This window comes from Eretmochelys imbricata, chromosome 21, assembly GCF_965152235.1.
Source record: "Eretmochelys imbricata isolate rEreImb1 chromosome 21, rEreImb1.hap1, whole genome shotgun sequence".
Taxonomy (NCBI): Eukaryota; Metazoa; Chordata; order Testudines; family Cheloniidae; genus Eretmochelys; species Eretmochelys imbricata.
Genome location: NC_135592.1, coordinates 15,388,927 through 15,410,979, shown reverse-complemented (window position 1 = coordinate 15,410,979; position 22,053 = coordinate 15,388,927). Strand labels below are relative to the sequence as shown.

The 22,053-nt window shown below is 58.2% G+C and overlaps 1 protein-coding gene across 1 annotated transcript in view; it reads right to left on the bottom strand.

The window, feature by feature from the left end:
* NAV1 (neuron navigator 1) overlaps positions 1 to 22,053 on the bottom strand; it is a 203,479-nt gene that overhangs the window by 28,617 nt on the left and 152,809 nt on the right. The window contains exon 6 of the mRNA XM_077839105.1: positions 294 to 432. Coding sequence (XP_077695231.1) covers positions 294 to 432 — 139 coding nt within the window. The remainder of the gene's footprint in view (positions 1 to 293; positions 433 to 22,053) is intronic.

The window sequence follows — 22,053 nt, the reverse complement described above, 5'->3', positions numbered from 1 at the left end:
CTGGGGCCAGCCCCTCTGCGGGCAGGTTGGGGCAGCCTGGCTGAAGTCTATGGAGCTATGCTGACTGGTCTGGCCCTGATGGGCAGAGACACTGTCCTTGCCCGTCACTGCCCCACGTGTGGTGAGATGGCGGGCCGCAGTCGCGTTCTCAGCCACCAGGCGCCCATGTCACCAGTGCATCCCCCTCCCACCGGCGCTCTCACTGGGACACGGGCCGCCCCTCTCCAGGTCTGCCCTCCCCACCCCTTTCACCAGCGTTGCACGGGCAACTCCCCGTGGCAGTCAGCACGTACCGCTATAGCCGAGTTCCGCCGGGAAGCCGTGGGGCTGGACGGGAGGGAGTTGAGGGAGGAGCTGGCGTTGAACTCTTCCGAGCTGAGGTTGTCAGAGGCATCGCTGAGGCCACTGCTGATGGAGCTGCTCTCATCCCAGCTGGAGCAGGAGAGAGAGAGAGAGAGTTCCCTCCACTGAGCTGTGTGTCACGGGGGAGAGCAGGGCTGCAGCTCCTACCCCCAGGGCTCCCAGAGAAAAAACAGCCAGCCCCCCTGCCCCTATCCAAAGGGCTTTCCGTGCCAGCACCACCCACCACAGCACCCACGGGAACCCCAGATCCAAACAGCCCCGAAGCCGAGGGAGCTCACAACCAGGATCCAGGTTTTGCAGCTCAGGCCCATCCCTCATACCAAGGAGCGGGGAGGAAGTTCGGAGAAGAGCAAACAAATTCGATGGAAGCTGCCTGGCCGGCCGATTCCCCAGGAGGGGAAGCGTTACTCCGCAAGCCTCAGGAAGAGCAGCCAGTAACACATCCTCCCACATAGGTTATGGCTGCGGGGGGCTTGAGAGCTGCTCTTTCCCATACGGGCTGTGGGCCGGGATTTGGAGAAGAACAGGAGGGGGTGGGATGTTCCTCCAAAGGCTTCATCTCCACTATTGTGACATGCTTTAACCCAGCTGGAGCGCCCACAGGGACTGGGTGGGTAGCAGGGCCCGACTGGCTACAGCCCAGTTTGAAGCATGCTTAAGCCCAGTTTTTAAAATCATCCATGAGATCATGGGACACAAAGACCTGGGGCTCGGGCCAGCAGCGGTGACACAGCAGGGGGCTGTGCGAGTCACGTCTGATCAGTCCCGTGCAGGAGGGGCCGAACTAGGTTATAACCTGTTACCCAAGGCGGCCTGTCACCCAAACATGGTTTGATCCGATTCAAACATGATCCCGCATCGTGGTCCAAACCACCGGTGAGCCTTCCCAGAGGGAGGGCACCATGCCAATCCCTCCTAGCCACAGGGCCAGCCCCACCGTGGGAGCTAGCCGTGAGCCAGCGTGAGCTCTGGTGTGCTCACAAGGGACCTGATCCTGCCCCCGTTCGAGTCACTGGCAAGACGTTCACTGACTTCAGTGCGAGAACAGGCTGGGGGTGGGGGGTGCTCCTCAGTCCCCTTGAGGGCACCAGCAGGACAGCACAAGGCACATCCACCAGCATGGACGGGGCAGGAGGCAGACAGCTGCTCATCCAGCCCCTAAGAAGCACACTTCACGCAGCCTGTGAAGAAAGCACAGGATGGGTGTGTGTAGGGGTAGTCCAGGGCTGGAGGCTAACTAGTCCTAGCGATCGGTTTGCTTGTGCCTGGTGTTCCCAGGATCCTCCAGAGCCTGAGTGTCCTGCAGGACTGTCAGGGCAGAGACTGGGTCCTTGTTGTGTCCAGATTGTACAAGCACCAATGATCCCACTTGGAGCAGTGCTCCGGGGCCCCAGACACATTAACACAGCCCAGAGCAGAGCAGAGCAACCAGCTCTCCAGCGGCCCAAGGGTTAATACGGATCCTATTGTCTCTTTGACCTAACTAACCCCATATGGCGCTGACCACTCCCCTGGGGCTCAGGGGTGGGTGGGGTGTGGCCGAGGGTAGACGTGACCCTTTTATCTTTGTCAGGGACTGAAGATGGGCTGGACGCAAAACCCAGCATTCCCAAGCCCCACAGGGCCCAAATGCTTCAAACCGCTCCCCATTGTGGGGCCTGAGCTCACTTCTAGCAGCCACTGATCCAGATAGATTAGTAGACATGGAGCTGCTCGATCTAGAGTCACCCCGCTGACACCAGGTAGCTAAGAGACACTGCACCTTGAAGCAGGTCACCCAGCACAGGTTTGTCTTTAACCACCGCCCATAGGGAAGGATACAACATGGACACCACTGGGATTTCTAGAGCAGTTTTTACATTTCAAACTGACTCCGGCCCCCTGCCCCAGCACCCCTGTCTGGTGGACTCCAATTCAGCCCCACCTCCCTCTGCTCATGGGTGGAGGGGATTCACTTTACAGAGGGGACAGATTCCCGGTTCCAGTAGTGATTCTGGTTCAACTTCAGCACCCCAGCACGTGTGAGGTGCTCCCTGGGCCAGTTTGCAGAGCCCTGAAATCACCTATCACAGCGCCACCCTTCCCCCAATGGCAGGGACCCCACAATAACCCAGCCCCACTGCCAGGAGCCAGCCAGGACCCCAAAGCTGGGCATGCCACAAGAGGGACTCCATATCTACAAGTTATCTGTGCCCACCATCACACAGTGGTTAGGAAAAGGACCCAGGAGTTCTGGTGCCCAGCCCATCAGACCATGCTCTCTCCCTCCAACGGCCGAAGGGAGAACACTGGATCGAATCATTCCCAGAGAGCCCAGCACTCGTCTGTGGCCGAGTCTCCCTCTCCAGCGTGGAATCCCACATTCCCTCTGCAGCCGAGCACAGCCGTGCTGGAGCAGGAGCTGAGGACGGAAGGGAGGGCGAGGCTGCTCTGACCCAAGACTGATACAGATGCGATGGTTAGTTTTTAGAGACTGGCTGGAACCACCTGCTCTCCCCCTAGATCCTGCCTGGCCTGGCTTTCGGGACCTTTGGGACCAGATCCAGAGTCAAGGTTGGCAAGCGGCTCCCAGCTCCGTAACAAGCTGAACCAAACTCCCGGGTCCGAATACTCCCGGCTCTGGGCTATTCAAATCCAGGGCCCGCTCGGCAGGGGGTGGCACAAGCCCATCTCTGTGGATGTTGGCGCCTGCCTGAGCTGGGTGAAGGAGGGGATAAGTGCGATTCAGGCCCACAACCCCCCTGAAATGGCCCTGCTGACTCATCCCTCACCGGGGAGCCCCCCCATGCACACAGTCACCGACCCTGCATCCCCTTCCGGGAGCAGACCTTTCCCCAGCTGGGACTGGCGTGTTCCCCCGGATCAGCCGGACAGTGATCGCCCCCTAGTGGCTGCACCCCGCTGCTTGCATTCCCAACACGCCATGGGGTACCTTGGTGTGCACAGCGCACTGGGTGCTCCCTCCACCCTTGGCTCTGCCAGCCAGCCTCAGCAAAGCTCGGGCCCGATCCTGCAGCCAGCGGTCCCAGGGAGTTCCCCAGCCCTGCTCACCGCAGAAAGGGCTAGCCGCATGGGGTCTGCAAGGGCAGGATCCCCGGGGACAGTCCACCCCGGGCTGGTCTCCTCCGCTCACGCAGGTGTTGAGCTCATGGGCGGTGGGTGGAGTCCACCCACCCCTTCCGCCCATGCCCATCACCTACTGAGGTGCTGGAAGTAGGAGGGCTGCCACACCCCCTGGCCTGAACTGGATTCCACCGTATCCAGGGTTTACAGTTTGGTTCAATAGCTCTTAGCACTCCCACTGTACAAATGGATCCAGCACTCCTGACCACCTACACCCTGGTCTCCCCCGTCCTCACTCCCAGCCAAATGGTCTTTACTCCCATGCTCCCCCAGCTCAGTCCCAGTCCCCACCCCAGGACCCTTAAGACAGGCTGCACATCCGATTTGAGAGCAGGCGTTTGTGGTCTCTCCCACACACCCCTTTTCCACCCACTGGAGTTTTACTAATTTTAACATCAGCAAGAAACCCTCCCCTCCCCGCTCCCAACAGAGAGAGGAAGAGGCTTTGTCACGGAGCTCAGGGGGGCCAGGATGAATGCACACGCATCCGGGGAATACACACACACACACGGAACGTACAAACACACCATGCATCCATGCAGGGAACGCGCACACACACAACACATGCTGGTGCATCCACCCAGCGGGAAATCCCCCTTCCCAGCCAGCCAGCCCCACTATACCAAAAATCCCCCACTGAAGTCACCGGCTGGAGCTCGAGGGCTGGGGCATGGGCACCTTCCGCACGGCTCCTGTGGCACAGAGGATTCGGGAACACAGAGGTATGGTTGAGGCTATCAGTGTCCCAAGGAGAGCGGAGATCTTGGGTGAGCGGCCCCAAGTACACTAGGGTCATAGGAGACAGATGCCCCCCCGGCCCCTCATCCTCTTACCGCCGGGCTGTCCAATGCTCCTCCTCCCGGCTGGCGCCTATGCAAACATGGGCCTCCAGCCCTCTCTGTCCTGCCGGGCCGGGGCAGCAACAGTGGGAAGGCAGGTCTGTGGTTCACAGGTACCCCGACAGCAGGACACTGTCCCGACCTGGCTGCTGGGCCCCTGCCCGGCAGAACTCCCTCTGGAGCAATGGGCTGCTTGCCGGGGTAGCTGGGAAGGAGGCAGCAGGCCCCGGGGGGATAGGGGCCGATCTTGCAGACAGTGCCCCCACGCAGGCTCAGCAGACCGTGTGGAAAAGCCCATCTCCCAGGCTGTCAATCAGCCCTCAGCTGGAGTGAGGAAGGGCTGCTCCGGACTGCGGTGGCAGCTGCCATTTCTCCCAAAGGCCCATCCAGCTCATGACGGGGGGGAGCCGTATGCCCGCAGGGCTTCCCCGCCACAGAGGGGCCCAGATGAGCATGGCCTCCTTTCAGGTCAGTGGCTGAGTAGGTCAGCAAGGCCCCCACAGGCTGGTCGAAGGAGTCTAGCTGTGGACAACGGAAAGGGCAAGCGTTGGCGATGGGACGTGGGGGAGGCCCCTGTGCCCCAGCTCCGGCCCCGCAGCACTGGGGTGCATCTGGATACAAACAGGACAATGCATCAGAGATGCCCGTTCACAGCCAGCTCGGGCCACAGGGAGCATTGTGCTCAGTCTAGGCCTCCTGTGGACATCAGCCCACATTACATAGCCCCATGCTGCCGACCCTGACTCGTTATCCCAGCCTGGGGCTCCCCCCCTTGATCCTGACCTGCAGCCTCCTGCTATGCCAGCTCCTGGCTCTGCTGGAGTTAGGAGCTGAAACACCTTTGAGGATCTAGACCTCAGAGAGGGGAGGGGGAACAGGGAGCTTGCCCGAGGGTGGAAGGGTCTGTGCCTCCCAGAGGTTGGGCCGCAATGCAGAGGGGCTGAAGGGAGGAGGGTGCTAATCATCAGGATGCTACAGGCCCTTTGGCTCTTGGTTGCCGGCTCAGTTCCAGCCTAGGTCAGTGATCAAGTAAAGCCTTTCCTGTGACTTGTCAGCACAATGGTCTGTGTGCCGCGAGTTGGTGGGTTCTCAGCCCAGCTACTAGGGAACCCCACCGCTCCATTGCAACCCTCACCATGCTGTGTTGGCAGCTAGGGCAGAGGGGCTGAGGACTTGGGTTTGCCCGTGGTCCAGGACCGCCCCCTGTGGATCTGCGTGGAGGTGCTGCGGCCAGGGCTGCCAGTGCCGCGGCTGTGCTTTGCAAACCTAGATAAACAGAGGACTCCAGGCACCACGGGGGTCCATGTGGCTGCACTGACTGTGCGGGGGCTGGAACCCTGCACCCGGAGAACCTTGTTAGGGGGGAGCTCGGGGGAGATGGTACAAGGGCTCAGTCGAGCTGGGAACGCCCATCTGCACATGCCCAAAGGGGAATGGGGTGGAATCCCAGGGGCAGGGGCACCCGAAGGAGGGCACAGAGAGCTGAGCCAGCTCCCATGAGAGGGCCTGGGTACGCAGTGCTGCATGGGCCAAGGGGACCAGAAGGGGCCATTTCTAGTTTCTACAACAGAAGGACACTGCAGGGATGGACACGGAGCATTCAGCCTCCTGCTGAGGGACTGCTGCCTGCACCTTGGCAAAGGCTAATTACCCCACAGCCCATGCTCCTTGTGGGGCAGGGCTGAGCAGGCAGTCAGCTGGCCAGCAGCGAGATTCCTTTGTTCTCCCACACGGAGCAACTCGCTGTCAGCGGTCCCCCCTCCCCAAGGACCAGGAAATGCCCCAGCGTCTGGTGCTTTCACAGCCCCTCCGGCATGCTGGGCTGCTAGGCTCTGCAGCCGGGGTTTTCTGGGTCGTGCAGAAGGAGGGGAGGTGGTTTCACTTCTCCAGCAGCTAGCTCCTTAATTAGTTAATGCCTCCAGCAGGCCCTGAAAGGCTCTGTGAGGTGCTAGAGAGGGGTGGGGTGTCCTTGTGAGCCTTCCCACAGCCGGGGGTGGGCAGCGGGAGACCCCGCCGCACTGATGGCAGAACATGCCCCAGCCTGCCCTGGAGATGCCAGCAGCAGGAGCAGTCCTGGCCCATTCGGGGGGCAGGGATAGTTCAGTGGTTTGAGCATTGGCCTGCTAAACCCAGGGTTGTGAGTTCAATCCCTGAGGGGGCCATTTAGGGATTGGCCCTTCTTTGAGCAGGGGGTTGGACTAGATACCTCCTGAGGTTGCTTCCAACCCTGAGATTCTAGATTCTGTTCCCTGGGCTGCAGATGTGTACAGCACTCCTTCCCATGATCCTGGCACCTGCCCCAGGAACATCCGGCTGAGGGCACTTAAAGCCAGGCACCAAAATCCATGCATAGGCATGTGACTGCAAGGGGCCAGCCCATCACTGCCCCATGGCCCATCAGAGCCAGGGTGACTCTGCCCCTCCATAAACCAGCCCCCCTTTATGCAGACACTGACCACTGGGTTAGCTATCTGGGTATTTCTCTGCCCCCCCCCTTACCACAGTATCTAAGCACCTCACAACCTTTACCGTATTAACCCCTGTGAAGCTGGGCAGTGCAGTTATCCCTATTGTACAGATGGGAAACTGAGGCACACAGAGGCTAAGTCACTTGCCCAAGGGAACCAGTTGACCCCAGTGCTCCTGAGTCCCAGTCCAGTGCCTCTAACAACTAGCCCACTCTTTCCGACCCATACAGCACCTGAGGATCTCAAAGCACTTTACAAAGCCCCCATCTCACTGTCAGGGAAACTGAGCCATCAAAAAGGGAAAAGCCTTGCTCAGTCTCTCACATTAAGTCAGCGACAGGGCCAGGAACAGATTTCAGCTCTCTTAGGTCCCGGCGCGATACCGCCCCACCGCATGCCTGTCTATGCAATCTTCACGCACACGAGGCGGGCCTGCTGGGACGCCCTGGGCAGCTAGTCCCTCTGGCAGTGAGCAGCTAAGCAGCACCGAACCCATGCCAGCCACGCAGGGCCACCTGCTTTAGCGCACAGAGCAGCACCCCCAATTTGCTGTAATCAGATTGCAGCAGAGGCAGGTCTGCATGCAAAAGGCAATTAAGGGAGCATGAGCCTGTATGTGAGCAAACACCTAGGTAATTAGGCTTGAGCACCAGCCAGAGCCACAACACACACCCCCTTGAAGGATGGGTAACCATGTTGTAAGGACAGATCCAGAGCCCTGATATTAAACCTCCTGCTGCAGGGCTTAAGCCAATCCCTAGCTATTAGGGATAAGACCTACCTGGGGATGGGTTGTTCCACCTCTGCCCGCTGGGCAGTTCTTACCCCTGCCTCTGAAGCAGCTGGTACTGGCCGCTGTCAGAGACAGGAGACTGGGTACCGGATTCCAGCTCCGATCCAGCCGCGCCTATGTTCCAAGGATTTGTTTCCTCATTTCTGTGGCATCCCTTGCCTTGGCAGCAGGGCCCCTCTGTGACAGGGATCACAACATAAAAGCACCAGGGGACCTTGGATGACCTCAAGCAAATCTTCACCCAAAGCCGGCCCTGAATCAGGAAGGCCGCTCGCTAATCTCTCTGTGCTGTAACTACTGACTCACAGAACCAACCACTTCTCCCTGGGAAAGTTATACCCTGTGTGGAAGCTCCTCCTTCCCCTGACCCGGGGCAGCTCCTGCGGTCTCTGGCTCCCACTTCCCCACTGAGCCTCTTTGCACTTTCCAGCACGGGATCCAAACACTAAACCCGAAACTGAGCTTGTTCCTTGTTTGACAAGGAAAGCAGCAGCCCAGCTCGCTCGCCCAGAGCTAACGCGAAGCCCCAAGAGTAAAGTCCCGGTGAAGTCTCCGGGCTTCTCACAGCCTTGCGCCAGGAAACTTCACTGCCCTGATCCAGCAGCAGGAACTTGCTCTCTTTGGGATGGCACCCCCACCTCCCACGACCTCCAGCAGTGCCCTGTGAGTGAGGCAGCCTCTAATGCACTGGGGGTGTGGGTACTCAGAGCCCCCCACCCCACCCACAGTGATGGCCTCTTGCTCCATTAAGGTGACAGTGTAAAGGGGGCTGTGGGTTGGTCATGGTTGGGGGGGGGGGGGGGGGGCTGTGAGCTCTTTAGGGCAGAGATGGTCTCTTGGTTCTGCGTCTGTACAGCATCGAGCACAACGTGGTCCGGGGCCACGCCGGGGGCTCCTGGGCGCTACGCCTAATACAGAATAATAAGCTGCCAGCCTGAATCCAGGGCAGCAATCAGGCCTGAAAATGGTTCCATTTTGCCATGTCTGGCGGCTCCTGCCAGATGACTGAATCGGTGACGTGCACACGCTTCCTACAGGAGCCAGGGTCCACCTCCCCAAAACCACCCCACGGCAGAAAGCGCAGGAGTGACCGGCCCTCTAGGTGGATGCCCCCATGCAGGGATGAGAACGCTAGAGCTCAGCTGCTGTAGCAAAACACGCTTTGGGGTGGTTATGCCCCCGGGGCAGCCCCCCGTGCTAGTGTAAAACTAGGGTCTGGTGCACCAGTGCAGTGAATCCAGTGCAACCACACCCACGTAACCGCGCCAGGACTGATTGCTCCCGTCTAAAGGCAGCTTCACTGGCCGCATGGGGAAGAGCTTGTGCCAGAGTCGACCTGCAGAGTCCAGAGCAGAGGGGTGACCCTGGTGCTTCCTTCAAAGCTCCTAGAGCTGGGCCGAACATTTTGGACGGAAACGTTTTCCCACCAGAAATGCTCTTTTGTCTAAATCAAAGCAGTTTGCGGGACTTTGATGAAACCAGTACCAGAAAAATGTCGAAGAGAATCGCCTTGAATGCAGCATTTCAATTCATGTAGACTTTGCTAGGCTAGTAAAATATTACCTTGAATATTCCCTTATGTTTGCATACAATCTATCAAACAGTACCTAATATTTCATATTCTATTATCATGTTTTGACTTTATCAAAAAAAACAAAAAACCCAGTTTTGCCTTGCTGGAATGATACACTTCAGCGTTATCCGAATGAAACTGTTCAGTGTTCCCAAGCTGAAATATTCCAGAATTTCTATCTCACTGGGAATTTCCACTTCTTGAGATTGGAATGAAAACCAACGTTGAAACATCGGAATTTTCATGGAAAGGAAATTTTATCTTCCATCCAGCTCTACAAATTAGCATTCTTGCACCCAGCAGTGGATATTCCAAGCTCCGCTCTACTTTGATATTATTTGACACCATCATTCATACTCCCTTTGCTCTGTTTTCTTTTCCCGAACAAGGAGGAAAGGGGGAAGGATTTTTTTCCCTTTAAAACTGAAGGTGGAAGGATACTATCCAGGAGGTGATGCACACGGGACCTGGAAACATCCCCAAGGCACTGCTGCGTTATCCCTACGCAGCAGGTGGGGGATTGTGTTTGTACAGCTCCTAACACAATGGGATCCCCGTGCTGAGCAAGGTCTGGAGGCACAACATTATCATCAACAAAAGTCCCATAAGGGACACAGGGACAGTCGTTTATGGGATCCTTAAGTTCAGTCCATAATTTTAAGCCCCAAATGCTGTTCGGGCTCAAGTGGCACAGGTTCTAGCCCTGACGCCTCTCTGTGAGCTCTGGACCCCCCCTGGACTGATCTTATTCTGAATGGATGGAAAAGGTTTACCCGGCCCCTTATCGGGACAGGGAGGATCTGCCACTGAAGGATCTTGACTGTACAAGGTCCTCAAGCCAAATCAAAGCCCCCCCTCTCCTGAGGCAACACCTCATGCCTCCTGCAGTCAAGCAAGGCACAGACGCACGATGCCCTTTGTAAGGGGAGCCGAGGAGCAGCTCTCATACCTACATGCCCCAGGCCAGAACTGGTGTCAGGCAGGGAATATGCATCCTCAGCCACCTTATACCATGACCGCCGCTTTGCAACAAGCCTGTGGCCCCTAGTTCCTTCCAGTGGTCGGTACAGTGCAGGTCACAGCCATGGGTAACACTGTGGCAAGAACGTAGCTCCTCCCGCTCCCAAAGCCCAGGCCCTGTCACTTGAACTACAGGAGAATCTCCTTTAGCTGTTAGCAGCATGGGGCCTATGACACACAGTGCAGCAGTTCAGATCCCATCCAGTAGAGGGCATCAATACTCACATTAACCCACTCATTAACCTCATCTGCACGCCTATCAGGCTATGCTGTTATGTCGTCGGCTCTGCCAAGCTAAGCAGCACTCAGCTGTGTCAGTGCTTGGATGGGGGCCCTGAACGGACTAGGCAATTCAGAGGCAGTCACTCTCCCACCTGAGTCAGTAGGGGGCACAGTGGGGCTGCTAGAGAGACACTTGAGGCCCCATTTAGGGTCCCTAAAGACTCCTGCAGAAATGGCAGTAATGACCCCATTAGCACAGGGGCGGGGGGTGGGGGGGAGGAGGGGTATGTACAAAGCACCTGGAGGACAAAGGGGTGCTACTTGCATGTTAAGCATGATCACTAGGGTCCAGATTACTAAAGAGTTAAGCTCCTGACTCCCATTAAAATCAACGTCAGTCCGGCAGCTAAGCCCCTTTGAGAATCTGGGTGCAGGTAACTCCAGCGCGCCCCCCACTGTGGAGCATGCTGTTGCAACAGGGGGTGAGCAATCCATTGTGGGGGGAGCAGAGCTCACCTCTGCACTGCTCTGACAGGCAAGCACTGTCCTGCGAAGGGAATGGCTCGGCTCTGGAGCAATCGCACCCCAGCTGGGCGCATTCGACCCATAACAGACTAGCTCCTGCCGAATGCCAGGTTCAGTGGCTGGAGGGCTCTTCAAGGTCGTTCGGGCGGCAAGGCGAGGCCAGCGCTGGGCGGAGAGTCACCATCTCCTGCTCCGATCCATCATATACAGACCACCCCCCCAGCCCCGCGCCCTGTCTCCACCGGCGGATGAAAAGAGGGACTGTCAAAGCAGCCAGCTCCGCTGTGGCTCCTGGAACACTGCACTGTTTGTATCTGCCCTGACAACTGCTGCAGCACATGGAGAGGGAAGAGCACCAACACCGACAATCGGCTCCCAGCCCAGCCACTCCCCTCTCTGCTTGGTGGGAGGAACGAGACAGATGGATGGGGTGAGAGGGGAAAGGGGCGAGAGACAAGGAGCGCAGTGTCACCCGGGTGAGAACCAAGCCAGACGGGCGTAAAGAGGCAGAGGGGGGCTGGAGAGATTTGCAAGCTACCCTGGGAGGTGCGGAGAGCCCCCCCTCCCGCCCTGTTTCCGCTGCAGAACCGGAGATATTCAGCAATCTGCATGATCGGGCCCTTTAAAGCCCATCCACGCTGGTGGAACGTGAATGGGCACATGCTCACAGTGTGCAATATTCCCCTCTAGGGGCTGGGGCCCCAAAGGATAACAGCCTACTACACTCAACAGGGAACAGAGTTACTCCTGTGCCTTGAGTGGCAGAGGCGGTGCCAAGGGTCACACTGTGCTGCTGAGCCAGCCGGGGGGCCACCTCAGAGCCAACTCGGAGCACACCCACTCCCCCAACGGGCAGGAGAGCACGGTGTGTTTGAACAGCGCACCCTCCACCCCCAGCACAGCCATCCCTAAAGGGCACTCACCCAGGCTGGCATGAGTGCAGCGTAGCTTGTCTGCCCTTCCTTACACAACGGCAGCGAGCAAAGTCCAGCAGCAGCCGTTCTCCAGGGCTGGTTTATGAGGAGTCTCCCAGCCCTGCCCCGCTCTCCGCCCCAGGGAAGGGCTGGGGAGCGGACACCCAACGCCTAGCGGTTAGAGGGCAGCAAATGCATGGGGCCCCTGGGGAGCTCTTGGCAAACCCTCTGGGAATGGCATCTGCCCCCCAGTCTGTCAACCCTCCGCCATCCATGCTGGGCGCAGCTTCCCAGCCCTTCCCTGCTTTGGGTCATGCCCTGCTCTGTTCTGTGCAGGCCTGCCAACTGGGAGTCTGCCCCAGCCCTCTGCCTGCCTTGGGCTCAGCTCTCCAGCCAGGACCCAGCTGCTGTGGGCTGCCTTTCTTGCAGGCCAACCCTGCACGGGTGTAGCCAGTGGGGCTAATGGAACAGAACTGATTGGCCCAAGGCTTCTGCTCCCTCCCCCTCCACATTAACAGTCCAGGGCGCAGCGCCCCCAGTTGGCCAACAAGCCCTGCAGTAATGAGCCGGAAGGGGGAAAATACCCTAACTAAGGAAAGTGGCAGACATGACTCCAATGCAGCTTCTCTGATCGGGTTATTGAGAACAGCTAAACGAGTCTGCTTCCAGCGACAGCCTTCGCCACCGCAGTAGGGAGAAGCAGGTGGCATGTGCTGGAGTCACACAGGGCAGATGCCCCCGCGTATCCTGCTGGCAGGGTATTGACTCGTAGCACTGATACAGGCTTTCAGCCACAGACATCAGAGCCGTTCCCAAGGGAAGCCAACATCTCACGCGGAAGCCAGCATCATGGTACAGATGGGGAAACTGAGGCACATGGGAATGACTTGTCCAAAGCTGGTCAATGGCACAGCGGGGAATAGAACCCAGGTCTCCTGATCCAGTGGCCCTGAGCTCCCTCCTCCCCCGGTTGGCATACCGCCCTGATTGCAGTGAGGCACGCAGCTGCATCCCTGCCCCCCCCGCTAGTCAGGTGACCAGGGGCCACAGGCACATATGGTTCAAGTGCATTTGGAGGTTTGCAGTTTCCCCGGCACTGCCTGTCTCCTCCTGCTCCAAGACAAGGGCTGGGGGCAGTCGACATCCTCAGTGCCTCCCTGGCGTACCAGGCCCATGAGTGGACGCATGCCCATGCCCCTCCTCCATCTGGGGCAGCCTGCTGTACGGAGGTCCCTTGGCACTGGGAGGAGGGATACAGCTGTGACCCAGATGTTACTGTGTGGTCAGTTGGCCTGGGCTCAGCCCAGATGCCAGGCTGCCCAGTGCAGACACCCTGTGGAATACCAAGGAAGGAGACGATGATTTAGGGCACTCCGAGGGGTCTAACTAGTGTGGCTGGGATGCAACAGAGAAAGGGAAGCCATAGGCTGCCTAGCAGTCTGAGCTCTCCAGGACTATGGGATACTTTTCTGGTGGGAGCCCCATTGCTGGGGGCACTTCAGCCTAGATGGGTGAGACACTGGAGAACACAGGAGAGGAAATAAGCTTGCATTAGTGGCAGATGGCTTAGAGCTGTTCGGGAAGGCAGCATGGCCTAGTGGCTAGAACCCCAGACTGTAATTCAGGAAACATAGGTTCTGTTCCTGGCTCTGCTGGAGACCTTGGGCAAGTCTCTGTACCTCAGTTTCCCCCTCTGTGAAGCGGGGATGATGATACTGATTGGCTTTGGGATGAACAGCACTAGATATCAGGATCACCCCATGGCGGCAGAAGCCGAGTACCTAGTGACCCCAGGTCTGTCCCACCACCCTGCCTTTATGCCCTATGGACAGAATACGCTCTCCGTTCCTGGTCAGCTCTGTCCCTTGATCAGACTCCGAACGCTCCCTTGGGGGCTGGTCTCAAATCCAAGGGGAGGCACCAAATGCCCTGCATTAGCTGCTCTTCCGTGCTGGCATCGTAACACGACCGTGTCCGAGACACGACGCAGCTCAGCGGGGGTTCAGGCCCTGTGCCTCTAGCATTAACTTCCCGATTCAGCCCCCTTTAGCCCAGGCAACCCTCCATCCCTTTCGGGGCTGCTGCAGCAGCGAGGAGAGGTGACACCCTCGTGTCTTCCTCCGGCAGCTGGAAACACGGGACGTGTCGGCCACGAGAGCACGGCAGTAGCTTTGCTGGCCCCAGGCCATCAATAGCTGTGGCTGGGTTTAAACTCTGGCTAAACCTTCGTTTTGATGCCCCAAACACGGCAGCGTTGTTTTAAGCCCCTAGCAGCAAGTGCTGCGCTGAGCCCCTGGCGGATGCAGATGATGTTCCGCAGGGATGTGGGGGGCCAGCAGTAGGGATGGGAAGGGAGAGATCTGGACCATGTGTGCAGAACAGACATTCCTCTCGGATTTAATATTCCTCCCCCAAACACACAAACTTCCCTGCTCCCATCCTTCCCCTCGACCTCAGAGCAACTCCAGTGAGGGAAGGCCGCTGTCTGCCTCATCACGTGACTGTGGTTTGGAACGGCTCGGCGTGAGCGGGGCTGCTGTGCTCAGCCAGCCGGCGGCAGGGGAACAAGCTGAACCCTATGGAAAGAACGATTTGCGGCAGAGGAGACAGGCTGCATTGCTGAGCCGTGAGTTTGCTGGGAATTAATTGGTGGGGGCAGGGGCAGATTGGTTGAGAAACAACGAAGGCTGGTGGGGGCTGGGGAGCGGACACCCGACGCCTAGCGGTTAGAGGGCAGCAAATGCATGGGGCCCCTGGGGAGCTCTCGGCAAACCCTCTGGGAATGGCATCTGACCCCAGGGAGCAGGGCTGCGCTGGGACATGGGGTCACCATCCTTAAGTGCCTCTGGCACGCGGAGGACGGGTTGCCACGGTATTTGGTGGGTGAAAGTCCTCAGGCTCATATTAATCCTGGGGGAAGCAGTGGGGCATAAGAGGGGTCCCTTCTGCACGGTGGGGAACCGTCACCCCGGGCACGCCTTAGTCAGCGTAGCCCGGGCAGGGCGCGGTGATGTTAGATACTCTCAAAGGCAATGAGGGAAGCTTTCTGGATGGCTGAACCTTTCCCATACAGACTCCTAGTTCAGCGGGGGTAGGAGCCGTAGCAGGAAATCCAATCTCACCCTGCAGGCTCGGCCAGCAGGAGCCAGCCAGGTGGCACGAGAGCCCATTTGCTGGCATTTATGGAAACGGAAATGGCACAGTCGCTTCGCTGCGATTGGTGGGCGCCTCCCTGTCCTCAAGCAGTCCCATGAAAAGTCGACCACCAGCCCCAGCTCTCATCCAGCCCTCTTCATCACCACCTGTCATGTCTTGATCCTCAAACACCCCTGGGAGGCAGGGGTAGGGCTACTAGCCTCATTGGGCAGATGGGAAACTGAGGCACAGAGCAATTAAGTGACTCTCCCAAGGTCACACAGGAAGGCTGCAGAGCAGGGAATTCAATGCAGGTCTCCTAAGTCATAGGGTAGGGCCCTAACCACCAGACCATCCTCCTGAGCCCTGAAACAATCACAAATCTGAGCCATATGATTTGTGGAAAGAGTGTTCCTTGATATTTATTATTCTCAGCAGACCTGGGTCCTATTCCCAGCTCTGCCACTGGCCTGCTGGGGATTTTGTCATCATTCCCCCTCCCTGTGCCTCAGTTTCCCCATCTGTAAAATGGCGATATTGATTCTGACCTCCTTTGCGGAGCACTCTGAGAACTACTGATGAAAGGGCTAAGTAAGAGCTAGGGGTTATTATACTCCACCTAGTTACAAACTGTCAGCCATCCAGACAGGAAACAGAAATGATCCCAGTGTGATTGAGGGGGCCAGTCTGACAACAATAAGGAGGACGATTCTAAACACTTGGTGAAGAACCCACAGAAATTTGCCGCAACTATTCAGCCTAATCTTTGACAAACAGAATTGGCAGAAAATCCAGTGAATTCACAACTGCTCCCCTGCCCAGCAGTGAAAACAGCTTCATAATGAATACGGAGCAGCTCCTCCTCCTGCACAACGCCTTCCTATTTCTAAAGAAAACAACAAATATTTGACGTGCCTAGACGTGTATGCACAGCACCTAGCACAATGGGGCTCGAGTCTACAACTGGGGCTCCTTGATGCTACCACAATACACCTAATGGATAACGTACAGCGCCCATCGCAAAGGGGTCTTGGTCCAGGACAAACCTGGATAAATGGTCTCCTTTGAAAATCCACAAGCAATCGATATGTTATCAAGATCTGGTTTGAGGAGCACATGCCAGCATTCAAACCGGTGTGTTACGACCACCGCAGGCAGAGCTCAGTTCTCCTGCCCGAGGTAAAGGAGAATTTCCATTTGCAATGCAATCTTCTGCACTGACTTAAAAGTAACCTGCAAAAGGGGGTGGTGGGGAACAGGTCTGTCCCCCTTTCACTTCTTTATGGTTGCTCAGAAATTCAGGGCTTGTCTACCCTGGAAGGCTCTCTGCCTACTGATGTGAATGGGGGTGATATACAGAGAGATGAACGCATTGGTGGGCGCCTCCCTGTCCTCAAGCAGTCCCATGAAAAGTCGACCACCAGCCCCAGCTCTCATCCAGCCCTCTTCATCACCACCTGTCATGTCTTGATCCTCACACACCCCTGGGAGGCAGGGGTAGGGCTACTAGCCTCATTGGGCAGATGGGAAACTGAGGCACAGAGCAATTAAGTGACTCTCCACGCATTCTCCGCAGGATAGGAGTCCGATGGCCAGTCCAGCACACAGGGCGTGGGTTGGCTTCCTAGTAATCTACCACTCTCTGACTCATTCCAACAGGAGATTGGCATGGTCAGGTCAGGTGCATCCAAACAGCCACTTCCCGGGTAGCGAAACGTCCCCTGCGCAGGCAGTGTTAAAACAACTCCGCAGACTCCCCCCCCGGGCCTGTGCGTGAGGGAGAGACCAGGCCCGGCCGTCAGACAGTAGGACTTGTGCTCAGCTCCTCTAGCTCCCATCCGATCACCATCAGCAAGCCAAAGAGGAGGTCGTTCCGACAGAGGACATGCATGTCATTGAGTGCAGACTCCCTGCCACTGGAGCTACCAGCAATGGCCAGCCCAGCCGCACAGGCCGCTTGGAGATACTTCCTGGCACACACCATCAGCCTGTGGAACTCCCTGCAATCGGATCAGATGGAGACACAAAGCGTCTCTTCATCAGCTCTCGAGATGGACTATAGTCATACACCTTTGTCTGCAACAACGGGGCTGAGTGGACGTGAACCCCCCTTCCCACTCCCATTGACAGGATAAGAAAAATCTCAGCCTAAGAGCCCACGGGACGAGTCCTGCCCCGGCCCCCAAGTCAAAGAGCTGCACAGGCCATAGGCAGAGGGAGACCCCAGGCCTTTGTGATCGGGGGGTGAGAGGCTAGACGCTGTGCGAACTGGCAGGGGGAGCTGCTGCTGCTCTGGCCCTTACATACTAACTAGGGGCCCAACCTGGCATAGTGCTTGGCACCCATGTACCCCAGTGAAAGCTTCTCTAGCACCTCGCAGAAGGCACCAGGGTAGAGGCAACCAGGATCTGGAGGTGGGGGTGGCATCTAATGGTCAGAGCAGGGCACTCGGCTCAGCCCCTTCCCTGGTACTGTGAGCCTGTGGTTGCCTTCGCCATCGGGCAGGAGCAGTCCCTCCTCCCAGACCAGGAAGCCCTTAGCTAGAAGGTGCTCAAGAGTCGCAGGGCATTAAACCACCACCCACAGCGCCCAGCACATGGTACCTCTCGAGCCCGGGGTCTACTCCAGGGCAGAGCCGGATTATCATCCACGACCAAGGGACTGTCCTGAGGGCACAGTGAGTGGGTCAGGTCCTGGATGAGGCCCTCACGGTTCTGGGAGCTGCACAGACTCAGAACAGAACCCAGGTCTCCTAAGCCCGGGTGCAGTGACCCAGCCATGGGACCATCCCGTCGCTCACCTGAACAGCAGCTTAGCTCCCCTCCCGCAACAACCCAGCCCAAAGCCCAAGTCCCGCAGCACCCCAGTGGCTCCTGCTCCGTTTCCCATCCAAATTCCCGGAGACTCCCGGGTTCTATTCCTGACATTGCCACGTACTCATCACTTTGGGCAAGTCACATCCCCCCTCTGTACCTCAGTTTCCCTCCCACCTTAAATAGGGGGATGAGAATAACAATGCCCCCCCCCCCGATCTCTTCTGTCAGAGCAGTGTCTGAGGTGCTGGGTGCTCTGGGTACCCAGCACATCCCAGGACTGCTCCTATACTGCAGGCGTCAGACCGGCCTGGGATCAGGGGCAGGCTCTCCTCCCAGGGGTCAGCCCCTCAGGTGTTGGCTGGCAGCACACAGCCACTGCCATGCTCCCTGCCGAGCCGCAGGCCTCCTCTGCCCACCTGTCCGATCCGCGCTGCCTCACCTGTGCATGGGTTCCTGTCTCCCAACGCACGCCCCCTTCTCTGCTGAGGCCGTCAGCCTGACACGTCCCCTCTTCACACCCGCACCTGTGCCAACCCCCAGCTGGGGTCCTGCCTTCTCTCAAAGTATGCCATGGCCATACATGCCTGCAGACCCTGCCCCCGGCTGCAGTCCGCCTCCCCCCATGGCATGACAATATCAGACTGAGATGGGGGGGTGGGATGAAAGCTCCTCGCCTGGCTCCCAGCATGGCTCTCCAGGCAGGGACCGTGCCGATCTCTGTGTCTCATGCAGCACCAAGCACGTAATGGCTACTCAGGAAATCCAGGCGGGCACACCGGCCTGGCAGCTCCTGGGGGTTCTCCTTCCCCTGCCCCCACCCACAGTGCTCTGGCGGGGGAGTGCCATCCGGTGGTACAAGAATGAGACAGCTTTCAGGTGCGGACTAGAACAACCCCACCCTGTCAGACTCCCCTTAGCAGGATGGCGGGTGGCCAAGTTACCAAACCTCCCGACGGGGCTGAGGCGGAGCGAGCATCCACGCCCCAGCTGCGCGCCTTTTGGCTCCTTCCCCGCATGCCCACATCTGTCTCTGCTAGGGAAGACTAGACATAGCAGATCAGGATGGGCAGGTTGCTTGGAGGCAAACAGTAGAACCTGGTGCAGCGAGCAGGCCCAGGGCGAGGAAAAGAGAAGGGGTGCAGGCAGATCAGGACTGAGGGGAACTGGCAGAGCTGTGCGTGTGGGGAGCCCAGGGCTAGGATAGCAGGGGGACTGCGGGTAAGTACCGGGAGAGCACAGGTGAACGGTGGCGGTTGTTCCGAGGAGATTCCCATGCGTGCTGCAGGCCAGGGTCTGCGTGCACCGTCAGGGCACTGGGAAGGAACCTGCCCAGCTAGCCCGGCTCTCACAGGAGTATCAGACATCGAACTTCACCCAATTAAAGGGAAAACCCAGGGCTTCAAGACAGGGACGGCCAACTGCAGACCTCATCCTGCCTGTCCAGAGGGTTACCCCCGCACGGTCTAACGAGGAGCCATTCAGCTACGCTGCAGCCGCTGCCTCCGACTTGTTGAGACTGTAATTGCCGTCGGACGTGGGCCAAGGAAAGCAGCTCTGGAGAGGGGAGAACAGGAAGACTGCGCTGCCAGAGGGCTGCACGCACACAGCCCCCAGCCGGTGTGAACTGACAAGGTCACAGACCCCCAAGTAGCTGAGTCACCCCAGCTGGGGGTCTCTGGGCACGTGCTCGGGGCAGGAGCAGCCCGACTCTCAGCATAGGGCGGGTATGGAGTTAAATCAGAACCCAGCGCAGGATCTTTGTCTTCTACTAACTCACGTTCCCAAGGAGCCATGAGGCTGACCCACGTGTAGCTCCATCCAGAAACAGTTTGGCGCCACTTAACCTCACACCTCAAGAGTGTCCTTATCCCCACGTCACAGTGGGGGAAACTGAGGCATGGGGAAGGGCTCTGACATAGCCCAGGGAGTCTGTGGCAGAGCAGAGACGGCAGGCTGGGAGTGTCAGTCTGCAGCAGAGACATTCAGCAAGGCTGGCCATTGCAGGTGTCAACATTCCTGTGTGAGAGAGGGTGCTGAGTAGTGGGTAGAGCAGGGCCCCTCCATGGCCAGGAGGCCAGGGCTCTGTTCCTAGCTCTGGTCAAGTCACTCGGTTTTTATGGGCCTCAGTCTTCCTCTGCTGTAAAAGGGGGATAGCAACATGAGCCTCCCCCATGGGACGGTCTGATGGTGGGGGTCAGAAAAGGGACCCATTGTTATTTGTTATTATTAGACACACAAAACCCTATCCTGTTTCCGGGAGCAACACAACTAGTGGCTAGTCTATATATGTGTCTACTACTAGCTAGAGGAGTTACTCCTTCAGCTCAAGGGCTAGAAGCTTGTGCTGTTAGTGCTGAAAACCCTGGGTTCAAACCTCTCTGGTGACCTTTGGGGGTGCAACACTAGGTTCCCTGAGACCACATCCTTGTCCTTCTGAAGTAAGCGGGAACGCTGCTCGTGGCTCCAATGGGACCAGGCACTGGCCATCAGGGAGGTGGCTAGGAAGAGGGACATGGGCCAACTGCTTGTCTCTAGGTCTTGGCTGGTGAAGGGAACTCCAGCCCCAAGAACCCAGCTAGGTGGGAGGCTGAGAGCTCTTTGGCCTGAGTACAGAATGATGAGCTGCTTGAGCTGTAGTCGACCACACCTGGATCTGCCCATGGCTCTGTCGGCCACACTACCAGCAATTTCAAATGCAGCCCTCCTGCCATTAGCCTCGCTGTCCAGTAAAAGGGGTCAGGAGCACTGGAGAGAGAGCTCAGAACCGGAGTGCTGGCTCCTAGCCGGGGAGGGCAGAGCAGGGGGTCTGTCTGTTAGACTTACCCCAATCCTGATGATGTAGGACAATTCCTTCACCGCCAAAGACCAGTCCCACCTGCTCCTGGTGTCCAAGGAAGCACGCCTCTGGGGAGAGGAACTTAACCTCCCTGCCTTCCAGAAACAGAGCTACAGCCCTGGGGGACCCGGGCCTGCAGAGCTAACCAGGACCCCTTGCTCAAACCGAACCCTTGGAGGCTGGGAAGGAGAATTCCCCTGTGTGCATGGGCGGCCACTTCCCCATCCAGGTGCCCACTTCCTCCCTTCAGAGGCTGCCTCAAAGGGCAAATATTTAACCACCTGCCAGGGCAGGCGGCAGAGAAGTGTTTCATGTTACGCTGCCCCTCAGCGGGGGTGGGGGTTGCTGCAGTTCGCAGTGGGAATCCCTGCTGCCAGGAGGCGGGCTTCAAGGCCAGTGACCTCCAGATGTGAGAAGCACCATTCGCAGGCCATTAGCACTTGGTTCAAAGCCCCTCCCCATCTCCTGGAGAATTAGCTGTGATCAGCACTCTCGCTTCCTTAGCCCCTTGTCGAGAGGCTCAGCGCAGGGCCTGCTGCACCCTCGGCAAGGGGCGCTGGGAGGCAGAAAGGACCCCTCTGAGCAGTGCAAGGGCCCAGTGACTGCTGGGTGGGAGCTGGTGATTGGCAGGAAGTTAGTGGCCAGCTGGTTAAAGGATACAGGTGTGCAGTCAGGGCTGTCAAGCGCCCCCCTGCTCCCTGCACAGCACAGGTTAGCACCTGCGTCCGCTGCGGACTCCTGCAGGATCTGGGGTTTGGATTTTAGGTACGGGCACACCCACAGATTGGGAAGCGGGTGGGAGGTGGGCGAGGCATGTGGCAGGCTCACCGCCTGCGGGCCCAGAACAAACCTGCCCAGGGAGCCGGTCCAGTTCCGCTCAGGGCAGTCTCACACAGAGGGAGCGTGCAGGGACTGGGCCTGGGTATGATCTCCTGCGGCCACCGCTGCCAGGCGCGAGCCTTCACCCCACCACAAACCACTGGTCCCTGACTGACATCCCAAGCCAAAACAGGCCAGTGCCTGGCTTCTGACCCACGCTCTAGCCTCGAGCTGCCAGTCCCGGGTTCTCACCCCGGCACCGAACTGCCAGCCCCAGGTTCTGATCCCAGCAGAGGGGTGTGGTGCCCATTAATTTCCACTTGGGAAGGACTGGGTGACGCTCTCTGGCAAGGAGGCAAAGTCTAACTCCTGAATTCAAACTAGTCTAGACAAAGCCCTGCAGGGCTCGATTCTGCCCCAGCCCTGGAGGGAGGGATTAGGTGGGACCTCGGGGCCATGTGATTCAGCCCAACCCTCCCAGCCCCCTTCGCAGGCAGGGGCCGGAAGCAGACTGCCAGGGCTTTTCGGGGTGCAGGGTTTGGTGGCCTGTCAATTGCAGCTTTGTTTGCAAAGCCACGCGGATCCCGGGCAACCGCCGCTGAGCCCG